Source organism: Castor canadensis, chromosome 5 (genome assembly GCF_047511655.1).
Source record: "Castor canadensis chromosome 5, mCasCan1.hap1v2, whole genome shotgun sequence".
In the NCBI taxonomy this organism is placed as follows: domain Eukaryota; kingdom Metazoa; phylum Chordata; class Mammalia; order Rodentia; family Castoridae; genus Castor; species Castor canadensis.
The window spans coordinates 50783624-50795959 of record NC_133390.1 but is presented as its reverse complement, the minus strand read 5'-3'; the positions used below and the strand labels follow the sequence as shown (position 1 = coordinate 50795959).

Genomic DNA, 12336 nt, shown 5'->3' with positions numbered 1-12336 from the left:
ATCTTTATTTTTCATCTTTCTAAATATCTTTAGTAGAGTCTCCTAAAGTAGTGTTATTTGATGTGATTGCTATAAGAAATTGCGTAAATACAACTCTTAATCTTTGCTATAGACTATTTTTTTTTTCATTTTTCTTTTATTATTCATATGTGCATACAAGACTTGGTTCATTTCTCCCCCCTGCCCCCACCCCCTCCCTTACCACCCACTCCGCCCCCTCCCACTCCCCCCCCTCAATACCCAGCAGAAACTATTTTGCCCTTATCTCTAATTTTGTTGAAGAGAGAGTATAAGCAATAATAGGAAGGAACAAGGGTTTTTGCTGGTTGAGATAAGGATAGCTATACAGGGCATTGACTCACATTGATTTCCTGTGAGTGTGTGTTACCTTCTAGGTTAATTCTTTTTGATCTAACCTTTTCTCTAGTACCTGGTCCCCTTTTCCTATTGGCCTCAGTTGCTTTTAAGGTATCTGCTTTAGTTTCTCTGCGTTAAGGGCAACAAATGCTAGCTAGTTTTTTAGGTGGCTATAGACTATTAAAAAAAAAAATCTCCAGTAATTTGGAGTTTCCCTTTCCATTATTATTCCTGGTTCAAACATTACTTCTTATTTCTTGTGTCGAAATTGGGTGTATACTTGTGAATTACAGGAGTGGGAATTAAATAGGAAAAATACTGAATATTTCATTTCTCTCTGTCCTTAGATTTGCATGCCTGTTTATAATCTGAGTATTGACTTTAGAATCCAAGTATGCCACAAATGTCAGTTTTTCTGTTACCTTTTGTACTGTATCTCCATCCTTCATCAGAAGCTTTGGTATGCTTTCACTCTATAGTACAAACCTTCTTATCTTTAGAAGAGATCCAAGAAACCAAGAGTGCAGTTTCTTTTCTGCCTGGAGAAAATACAGACCCTTCTCTACTTACTGAAAGGAAACAACTTCCGGACCACCAAGAAGTGGAAAGACAGTGGTTACGTAGAAGGCGAAGGCGGCGATCTATTCTGTTTCCTAATGGAGTAAAAATCTGCCCAAATGAAAGTGTTACAGAGGTAGTGGCAAACCATGTGAAATATTTTAAAGTCCGAGGTAAGCAAACATCCAAATCCTTGGGCTCTATGATGAAATTAATGGTTCTGTAACATTTGTTGTACTCATTATGAGTCAAAACTTGTGATAATTTAGAGAAAGCTGTGCAATTAAATCAATGCTACTGTGTGATTACTTCTCTTTTCTTCTTCTGTGGTTTGCTACTTCCTGTCCTCTCATGGTTTTGTTTGCTTTCATCTTCTGTGTGCAGAATTCCTTGGAGAATCTTCTGTAGCGGTAATTGGTGGTCATACATTGTTTTAGTTTCTGTTTATTGTGGAAGATTTTTATTGCTTCATCAATTTTGAATGATGGTTTTGCTGGATAGAGTATCTTAGGGCTGACATTTTTTTCATTCAGTGCCCAAAATACCTCACTCCATGCCCTTCTTGCTTTTAAAGTTTCTGTTGAGAAATCTGCTGTGATTTTGATGGGTTTACCTTTATACATTATTTATTTTTTCTATCTTATAGTCTTCAATATTCCTTCTCTGTTCTCTGTGCTTGTTGTTTGATGATGATATGCTGTGGGGAGGTTCTATTTTGGCCAAGTCTGCTTGGTGTCCTGGAGGCTTCCTGTAACTGAATGGGCAAAACTTCCTCAAGATTGGGGGAAGTTTCTGTTATTATTTTATTGAATATCTTAACATATCCCTTTGATTCTCAGGTTTGGTCTTTTGATGGAGTCACTGAGTTATTGCATATTCCTTTCACAGCTCTTGTTTGACTAAGATTTCTTCTGTTTTTTTCTTTAATTTCTTTTTTATCTTTTAGCTGTGAGATTCTGTCTTCTACTTGTTCTAGTCTGCTGTAATGGCCTTCTACTGTTTCTTTTATTTCCAGGATTTCTGTTTGATTCTTTTTCTGAGGTTTTTCGTATCTTTTTTCAACTCCTCTTTTATGTTTCTTGTTGTCACCTTTAATTCCTGTATCTCCCTTTTTATAGTATCCTTGTTTTACTTTGGTGTTTGTTGAAGTCCTCTTTGAGTTCCTTTTATTTGTTTCTGTATCTTGTCATGTTCTTTATTTTTGGTGCCTTGAAATATCTTCAGTGCATCTTATACATTCTGGTTATGTCTAGTATCTTCTCCATGAATCTTGGAGAATATCTTCCAAAGATATTCAAGAATCTTGAATCTTGGTAATATCTTCCAAAATTTCTTCTTTGAGGGTTTTTATGTTGGTGTCACTGGGCTCCTTAGTGACATTTATCATTGTTTTGTGGAGGTCATAAACTGGATATATATTTTCTTCATTTCCCACTGAATCCTGTTTTTATTATTATTATTATTATTATTATTGTTTTTTTTTTGAGGAGAGTGATTTCCATTCCTCCTTCTTCCCATCACTGTACTTGGTGATGTGCAACTATGTTTTTGGTAGGCCAGTTGGTGGTTTTGATTGCCTGATTTATTTCCCTGATTTAATTTCTGTGTTGTGACTAACTGGTTGTTAGCTAGGTGATGTGCTTTTTCTATCCCTGGCCTGGAGGTGTAATATAGCATTAACAAATTCACAGGTTTGATGCCAGACCAGTTGTTTACATATTATATAGAAAACCCCTTGATGATAATACCTATAAACAGTGGGAATTGGGGTGGGTGATGTTGATTAGTTTAGTTATAGATTTTGGGGAATTGGTAAAAGTGGTATGAAAAAGGGAGGGAGTGGAAAAAGGGGAGGATGAGTAGGGGGAGTGGCATGGGGGTTGCTGGGTTATGTGGTCCTTGTGTGTGTTTGGGTGTATTCTGTTGTAGTGGAAGGTGATTGTGTTGCGGATTGCAGGGGACTGGGGTTGTGTACAGTTGGTACAGTAGGGTAGTCAGTGGTGAGTGTGCAGGAGGGAGGGGTAGTGTGATGGTAGGTTGTGTGAGGATAGGAGAGGGTGGTAAAGACGTGGGAAATAGTGCATGAGAAGGGGCAGAAAGAGTAGTTGGGAGGGAGAACAATGGATTGTAGTACAGGAGAAGGGAAAGCGAGGAGGGTAAGAATAAGGATAAGAGAATAGTGATGATGAAGTTAAGAATACATGGATAATAAAAATATAAAGAAAAAAAAAAGAAACAATAAAAAACACCAGGTTCAGGAACCACAGAAAGTTCAGTCTTTTGGTAAAAGTTCTGGAGTTATTCCTTACATGTCCAATCCTGGTATTGGCATACAAGCAGAAGCTCAGATGTGGTCTCACCACGTGACTGGCTTGTGAGTGGTATTTGGTCCTTCTGTCCATAAGATTAGTTGGAATTGTGAGGTGAGGTAAGATTGCCAGCTTGTGTAACATGGTCAGAGCTTTTGTTGTTTTCACCACGCAGCAGATGTGTTGCCCTTCAGCTGCAGCTCTGTTTGGACAGCTCTTTGCCCAGCGTGGTAGGGCAATTCAGTTTTGAATGCTGCACTCTGTCCCAGAGAACAGCTCTGGGGTCTTTTCCCTGCCCTGCTTTGAGAGGTTGGCCTCTTGCCCCACCTCTGCTCTCAGCCTTTCTGTTTTTCCCGATATCTGCTGGGTGCTAGCAGCTCCTTTGGGAGGTGGCTTGTCACTTCACTCCTGCTCTCAGTCTTTATGCCTCTCCCAATCTCTGCTAGGTGCTAGCAGCTCCTGTGGAAGGTTGGCTTGTTGCCCTGCTCCTGCCTTTGCTGCATTAGATCACTGAGAGTTCAGCGCTCCTTGCCCAACCCCCTTTCTCAGGGGCAGGTTCAGCATTCCTCTCCCACCTCTGCTGTCAGTGTCAGATTTGACTTTGCTGTTTATAGTTTTCAGTTTTGCTGGTAGAGGTTCAGTCTGCCCAGGGACTGTGCTGGATTATTTTCCCATGGGGTGGGTAGGGGAGTCATGTGTGGTGTGTTATACTCACCTGTTCTTCTGCAGTTTCATGCAAGCAACTTTGGAGCCAGCTGGTAGTGAGAAATGGTGCAGCTTTTTTCAGTGTGGCATGGCATAGGGAGGATTTCCAGAGGTTAGGGGTTCAGGAATGTTGCAGAATTTGATTCTGATTGATTCTCTGTCTTCTGCTTGTTGGGAGAAGAAGAAGAAAAAGAAGATTGAAAAGAGAAGCAGCTGGGGGCTTTTTTCCCAGGGTCGGAGGCTGGCCATGCCTTGCTGGCTGTGCCGAGCTGGATTTTTGTGGCTGTTAAGTGCAGTTAAAGGCTGATTTAAGGGTCAGTCTTTGAATTTTATCTGCACCTGTTGTGATAGCAGTTATTATTTTGGCTAGGAAGAATCAGAATTACCCAAGTGTAGCTTCCATATCTTGAGGAGGTTTCTGGTGTCATGGAGCTTAGGACTTCTGATTCTCTACCCTAGCTGCCATTTTGGATCTCCTCTCTGTAGATCTTCTAAGAAGTAGAAAGCTCCCCACAATAACTAAAAGTTAATGAAAATTATTTGACGAGGATGGACATTCCAAAGAGGTCTGATAATAGAACAGATAGTTCTATCACTAAATTTGTTACATTTGTCTGTGGTAGAGTTTTGCCTTCCTTAGTACCTCCCTGGAATCATGTTCACTTTGCGCTACCCTCTACTGCCTATAGTGTCCTGTCTAGGTTTTTCCTTTCTGAGTTGCATGAATGTTCCAGACTCCAGCCCATTCCATCCAACTGTAAACATTCTGAGTTCCATTGATCCAAGTTAGTTAACTGGACCATCTCAACAGATAGCTCCCAATTGAAAAGCTATTTGAGAAATTAAGGATATTACCTTCTAGAGAGAATTGAATTTTTATAGATTAATTGAGATATAAATATCCTATGCTTCACTCATCTAAAGTATACAATTTGATGTTTTATTTATGTATTTATTTTTTTGCAGTACAGGGGCTTGAACTCAGGGCCTTTACCTTGAGCCACTACGCCAGCCCTTTGCATGATGGGTATTTCCAAGATAGGGTCTCGAGAACTGTTTGTCCCTGCTGGTTTTGAACCTCTATCCTCCTGTTCTCTGCCTCCTGAGTAACTAGGATTATAGGCATGAGCCACCAGTGCCCGGCCAATTCAGTGTTTTTAAGTGTATTCACAGATATGTGAAAAATCACACAGTCAGTGGACGAACATTTTTATTACCTCAAAAAAGAAACACAAAACCTCTTAGCTGTCATCTCCTTATCCTTTTGTCTCTCTTTCTCTGCTTCCAGGTTTAAGTAACCACTAGTCTACTTTCTGTCTCAATAGAATTGTCTATTGTCATATAGAGATATTGTCTATATGTCATAAAAGTGAGATAGTATATATACATGTGGTCCTTTATAAATGGCTTATTTCACTTTGCTTATTGTTTTCAAGGTTCATTCATGTTGTACATCTATCAGTATTTTATTTCTTTTTATGTCCTAATAATATTCTACTATATGGATATACCACATTCAGTTTACCCATCTACCAGTTAATAGGCATTTGGTCCTTTTAATTTCTTTTGACCATATATCTAGGAGTAGAATTTCTGGGTGGTATGGTAATTCTATGCTTAACCACGTGAGGGTTTGTCAGACTATTTTCCCAAGTGGCTACACCAGTTTATATTCCCACCAGTGGTATACAAAAGTTAACTCAGCATCTTCACCAGTATGATTACTTTCCTCTTAAAAATAAGCAACTCCCCTTGTGCGTGTGAAGTGGTACCTCATTGTGGTTTTGGTTAGCTTTTCCTAATGATTATTAATATTTAACATCTTTTCATATGCTACTTGTGTATCTTATCTTGGAAAATGTTTATATCCCTTGTTCATTGCATTTGTCTTTTTTAGTACTGATCTATAAGAGCTCTATTGTGGATATAAATTTCACATTAGATAAATGATTTTAAAGTATTTTCTCCATTTCTATGGAATTTTTTTTTACTTTGATTTAAAAAACTTTTCTGCATTTTCATTTTTATTTGTTGGGACTGGTGATTGAATCCAAGATCTCACAGATGCTAGGCAAGTTTACTGAGCTATTGCCTTTCAGCCCCTCTCTTTTAATTTTCTTTCTTTCTTTTTGGCAGTACTGGTATTTGAACTCAGAGCCTCATGCTTGCTAGGCAGGCACTCTACCACTTGAGCCACTCCACCAGCTGTTTTTTGTATTGAGTTTTTCAAGATAAGGTCACACAAACTGTTTGCCTAGGCTGGCTTTGAACTGTGATACTCCAGATTTCTGCTTCCCAAATGACTAGGATTAGGGGTGTGAGCCGTTAGCACCCAGCTTCTTTTCATTATCTTGGTGATGTTTTTAAAGCACAAAATTTTTATTTTGATAAAGCCAAATTTATTTTTTTTCCTACTTTTTTGTATGTATGTGTCATTAAGTGAGTCTGTTGCCAAGCGTTAGGTCATAAAAACTTAGTTCTATGTTTTCGTCTGAGAAAGTTTTATATTTTTTGGATTCTACATTAAGTCTTTGATCTATTTTGAGTTAATTTTTTGTATATGGTGTGACATAAGAGCCCAAACTTCATTTTTTTTTTCATGTGGATATTTTATTGTCTCAGCACCGTTTGTAGAAAAGACTTATTTTTCTCCATTGAATGGTTTTGGTACCTATGCTGAAAATCAGTTGACCACACACAATTTGTATTTCTAATCTTAATTCTCTCCTATTGATTCAGTCTATTCGTGTGCTACGTGGTCTTACTTACCGTCACTTTGTAGTAAGCTTTGAAATCAGGAAGCATGAGTCTTACAACTTTTTTTTTCTTAAAAGTGCTTTTGACTATTCCTTGCAATTCCATATGAATTTTTAAATTAGCTTATCAGTTTTTATAAAGAAATTAGTCAGTATTCTGATAGAATTACATTAAATTTGTAGATAAGTTTGGAGATATTTCCCTCTTAACAGTGCTAGCTATTCTAATCCATGAACAAAGGAAGGTTTTCCATCTATTTAGATCTTTAATTTTTCAGCATCTTTTGGGTTTTCACAGTGTAAAATTTTACACTTCTTTGTTAAATTCATTCCTTTTACACTTCTCTGTTAAATTTATTCCTAAGTGGTTTTTTTTTTTTTTTCTTTTTTTTGTGGTTCTAGGGTTTGAACTTGGGGTCTCATGCTTGCTAGGCAGGCGCTCTACCACTTGAGCCACTCTGTCAGTCCTATTTTATTCTTTTTGATGCTTTTGTAAGTGGAATTTTAGTTTTTAATTTGTAAAGAATAAAGCTGCTCAGGCATTGAACATAAGTGTTTCTGTGGATATACGCTTTCATCTCTCTTGAACGAATATGTAGAAGGGGAATAGCTGAATCAGAGGTTAAGTGTATATTTAGTTATAAAATAAACTATTAACACATTTCAAAGTATTTATACTATTTTATAATTCTACTAAAACCTTGCTAAACTTTGGTATTGCTCATGTAAAAAATTGCAGCCATTTTTTTATATGGATACTTTATTTTTCCCTGAAAGATGAATGTTGGCAAACACTTTACATACTAATTGTCTGTTTGCATTTCTTCCTTTGTGAAGTATCTGTTATAATCTTTTGCCTGTTTTAAAAATTGGGGTTTTTTTTTAATCAATGAATTGTGGGAATTAAAGAAAACCTAAATATTTCTGTGCCAAATATATTTATTTTGAATATTTTCTGCCAAGCTTATGGCTTGATTATTCATTTTTATTAATAGAGTCTTTTGATAAGCAGAAGCTTTTTAGCTTTGACAAATTCTAATTCATTATCTAAAATAGTTATTGCTATCTGTGTCCTGTCCGTGAGACTTTTCTTATCCTCAAGACATGTAGCTAGTCTTCAGAAATGTAATATTAGCTCTCATATTTCAATTTTTTGAGAGTATAGTAGAAGAAAGGGTTGAGGTTTACATTTTCTTTCCCTGTAGATATATGGTTATTTGATCTAGCAGTAGTTTTGTACTCTCTCTGAATCATTTCATAACCAGATGTTATAGGTATTACTTTGTTTTCATGGGCTCAGACTTTTACTTTTGCGTTGTCTCTTAGGATTTACTTAACTTTTGTTTGGAAGTTTTAAGGAGAAAGGAAAATTAAGACCTGTAAATGGTTCAATTCTGCCTCAGTGAGGTGCCTGCTAGACTCTTCTGGGTTCTGCTTGGTCAAAAGTTTTAAATAACAGTAATAAGGATGCAGATAGTTCACTGAAAGAGAAATTAGAAATTATGTTTGTAACCAAAGGTTTGAGTTAGCCTTGAAAAAATCAGCTGATAGAGAAATTTTCAATATTCAAGTATCTTACACTCTGTTAAAACTGAATAGTTTGTTGGCTTAGACTTTCTTGTTCTGTCAATCAACTGCCATAAAACCAGAATCCAACATAGTACAAGTTGAGCATCCTTAATCTAAAAATCTGAAATCTGAAATGCTCCAACATTTGCAGTTTTTAGAGTGCCAACATTATGCCAAAAATGGAAAATTCCATTCCTGACCTCATGTAACAGGTTGCCGTCAAAATGCAGGTATACTAAAAACATTACATAAAATCACCCTCATACTTTGTGTATAAGATATAAGTGAAAGATAAATGAATTCTGTGTTTAGATTTGGATACCAGAGATATCTCAACTCTAAAGCACCACTGGTCTCAAGTCCCCCCACCTCACCCATTGCTTTGTACATGCTAGCCAAGTGTTTTATCACTAACCACATCCTCAGCTTCTCTTCCCCAGCATTTTGGTAAAGCAGTCTCAACCTTTAATAGCATAAGATATTTATGTAGCACTTTGCAGTTCACAAAATACCTCCACAGATAAGGTATGGAGGAGAGAAATTATTCATTTCATTAAGAGATGAGTACATTGAAGCTGTGAGTACCTTGGTTGTGTATGTTACTCATGGTTGTCAAGCTAGTATGTGGTGAAACTAGGCTTGGAATTTAGAACTTACAACTCTGAATCCAGAGACTCTACCTTAAAATGCTGTGTCATAAATGGTGGGACTGGGGTTTGAACTCAGGGCTTTGCACTTGCAAAGCAGGCACTGTACAACTTGAGCCACACTTCCAGTGCATTTTTCTCTGGTATTTTTGTAGATGGGATCTTGAGAAATATGTGCCCTGGCTGGGGTTGAACCTCAATCCTCCCAATTTCAACCTCCTAAGTAGCTAGGATTACAGACATGAGACTCTGGTGCCTGACTTTAATCTTCTTGTAATAGAAAATTTCTTTGTTCTCTGTATTTTTCTGTCTCCTTTCCCACTCTCCTTCTCTAGCAGATAGATTGAATTGGTTTTTATTCAATCTAATACAGCCATATATTTTCCTAAATATCATTGTTTCTTTTTAGTTCTCATACATTTCTAAAATTAATAGACTTTACTTTTTAGAGCAGTTTTAGGTTTAGAGAGAATTTGAGTAGAACATCCATAGAATTACCACACATTCTCTCAACATTAACATTTTATATTAGTATAGTATATTTATTATAGTTGACAATATTGACATTATTTTCTTATATTCCTTTTATTAATTTTATGATACTGATTTCTTTTAATTTTTATTACCATAAATTAATTCTACAAGGGAGGGGCCTTTCATTGTTTGACAAATCATTAACTACAGTTCATAATTTACGTTTGGGTTCACTGTGGTGTACATTCATTGGATTTTGGCAAGTGTAGAATGACATGTATACCATAATTTAGTGTCATACACAGTAATTTCATTGTCCTAAAAATCATCTGTGGCTGGGTACAGTGACTAATGCCTGTAATCCCAGCTAGTTGGAAGATTGAGATAGGAGGAGGATCATGTTTGAGACTAGTTCAGGCCAAAAAAGTTAGTAACCCTATTGCAAAGAATAAGACAGGTGTGGTGGTACATGCCTGTTGTTGGAAATGTGGGCCCCAAAAGTGACCACGTGGAGAGGAGTGATTTGGCCAAGAGATTCTTTATTGCTGGGTGGGAGAGGGAGAGAGCCGAGAGAGAGAAGCAGGAAGGGCAGGGGCTTAAATACCCCTCAATGAGACTCGGCATGATCTGATTGGTTAGGATCTTATGGGTTATGCTGATTGGAGGTTGGGGCAGAAGGAGGATTCAAGCTAGACTTGAGGCAGGACTGTGACCCTGGAAAACAGAAGCTTAAGGGAGCAGTAAGAACTGAAACCTATCAGTGCCATTATTGCCAACATTCCTCCCTTTTTTGTTTGTTAAGGAAGGGGGGCGTTGTGTTCACTCTGGCTTCTTCGAGCTGGCAAGGGGTGGCGAAGGGGAAGGGAGGGTTAGTTGGCAAACAATGTTGGGGTGGTGAAGATCATGATGGCGTACACTCAGGATCCGAAAATGAAGATTTCCTCTTCCCTGAAGTTGGTGAAGGTCCCTTGTAGCCATAGGTCATAAAGAGTCTCGAGCCAATCCTCCAACCTCCACATGGTGGGTATCAGCCAACTATCCTCGCGTTTTGGAGAGGTTGGTATCCCTGGAGGTACAACTGGTTAAATTTTTGATTAGCAAGAGCAGACATGCAGTATGATACGAGGGTGGAAGCTTAAGAATAGGAGAGCAAGAACACAGGCATTAGGATGGGCATTGGCCAGGAGAACCACTGTGAAATGTTGTTCCCTAGACAATTTCAAGAGTCCTCCAACTACAGAGAGAGAAATGGGTAGCCATACATTATCTAACACCCAAATAGGATTATTAGGAGGAGCATAAAAAGGTGTCTGTTCAGGGACTACATACCTAGGAATCTAAATTCTGCAAAATCCTGTAACAGCCAGGAAAGCTGTAAGCTGTCTTATGTTATGGGGGTTGGGAAATGGAAGATTGGGTTGATGCATTTAAGACTCAGGGATTGAGTCTGTCCCTTTAAGGCCACACCTAGGTAGGTGAGCCTGCGGGAGGCAGGGGCTGTCAGGATTTAAATGTAACTCTCTTGGATAAAAGAGAGCTTTAGCTCATTATTTTATATAAATTGACACTTTTAACCTTTTAAATGTTTGTACCATATTCAGATAAAGTATAACATAACACTGTTACAAGGTGGTCATTTTAGACACATAGGCAAATATGTAAATGAACTCGGATTTAGTAGTACTTAAAGCTTGACAAGCAGAAAACACGAATAATTTCTTTGATAAAATCTTTCTCTGTAACGGTTTTTTGTAGATGTTACTCAGAGCAGAACAATATTAAGATAACCTTGTTATTTCATAGACATAGAGGATTTGATTTTAGTTTGACATGACCCTAAAAATCTTTTAGGCAACTCTTAGATTATATTCAACTTTAACTTTATCACACACTGAAGCTTTATTATACACTTTTCAAACTTACTTAGACCTTTATCCAACATACTAAACCCTTTGATGGTTTGTCCTTATCCTTCCTATTTGAAACAATCTAGGACAAACCCTTCTTTACAAAATCCCTTCTCATCCAAAAAACCATTCCTTTTTCCCTTAACTTCCCAAAAAATACATTTATTACCTATCTATATTCTTTCCAGTTGTTTACTTTGTAACTTGTATTTTAAAATTAACTTTCATAAGAATTTAAATTTATTATAGGGGCTGGAGCAACTAATTAGTAGCCCTTGTTGTTTTAAGGAATTTATGATGGGCATAAGGCCTCATCATCCCTCAGGCTTGAGGGGGTATTGTTTTGGGTGTGGAAAGTGTGAGGGATTTTTGAGTTTTATTTGAATAGGGAGGGCAGTCCAGGCTTACCCTACAGTCATCTCATCAGTCCACACTGTGGAATCTTTGTTCCTGAAGGAGGGGGCAGCAGAGATAGCTGCCTGGGGGGAGGAGAATTTGAACGTTTAATTGAGATAGTAAATCCCATCCCAGCAGGGACACTGGAGTTTTAGGTACTATGAGGAAAGAGTGACAGAAGAGGTCTCCCCAAGAGCAGGCCAGAGGCCAGGTAAACTAGCGCTCTAGGGACTAGCCAGATTTGCCCCAAACGATAACTTTTGTCATTGGACCAGGGACCAGGAGAAAAAGGTAAAACAGAGAAATGGGCTCCACTGCCAAGGAGGAAAATGGCCTTTTGTTTTTCTGCCATTATGGCTCCTTAACATTGATGCCAAGAAGTGGAGTGTGGCCAGGAGGCTGGGACCCATCAATACATAAGAGGTGGCACCTCACCTTCCATCTGGTGATGGGGGCACTTAGACCTCCAGTGGTTACCCTTGCAGAAGGCAGGGTCCTGGTTGGGGGTGGGGCTGTCTCCCGGGCTGTCCCCCCTTAAGCATTCTCTGCAGAAGTGCCCCTCCTGTCCACCATGGTAGCAGGTTCAGGATACAGGCCCCAGTAGGATGGGGCCCTCTCTGAGAGCAGCAATGAGGCCATGTGTCTCTTATCTTTTTCT

The 12336-nt window shown here is 38.2% G+C and overlaps 1 protein-coding gene across 4 annotated transcripts in view; it reads left to right on the top strand.

The window, feature by feature from the left end:
* The window catches only part of Impg2 (interphotoreceptor matrix proteoglycan 2), a 92207-nt gene that overhangs the window by 4895 nt on the left and 74976 nt on the right, over positions 1 to 12336 (top strand). For 3 of the 4 annotated variants that reach the window (XM_074073014.1, XM_074073015.1, XM_074073013.1), the window contains exon 1: positions 337 to 1088. In XM_074073014.1, coding sequence (XP_073929115.1) covers positions 752 to 1088 — 337 coding nt within the window. In that variant the 5' untranslated portion in view covers positions 337 to 751. Of the gene's footprint in view, positions 1 to 336; positions 1089 to 12336 lie in introns of those variants that run through there. The other variant, XM_074073016.1, reaches the window with a different exon arrangement.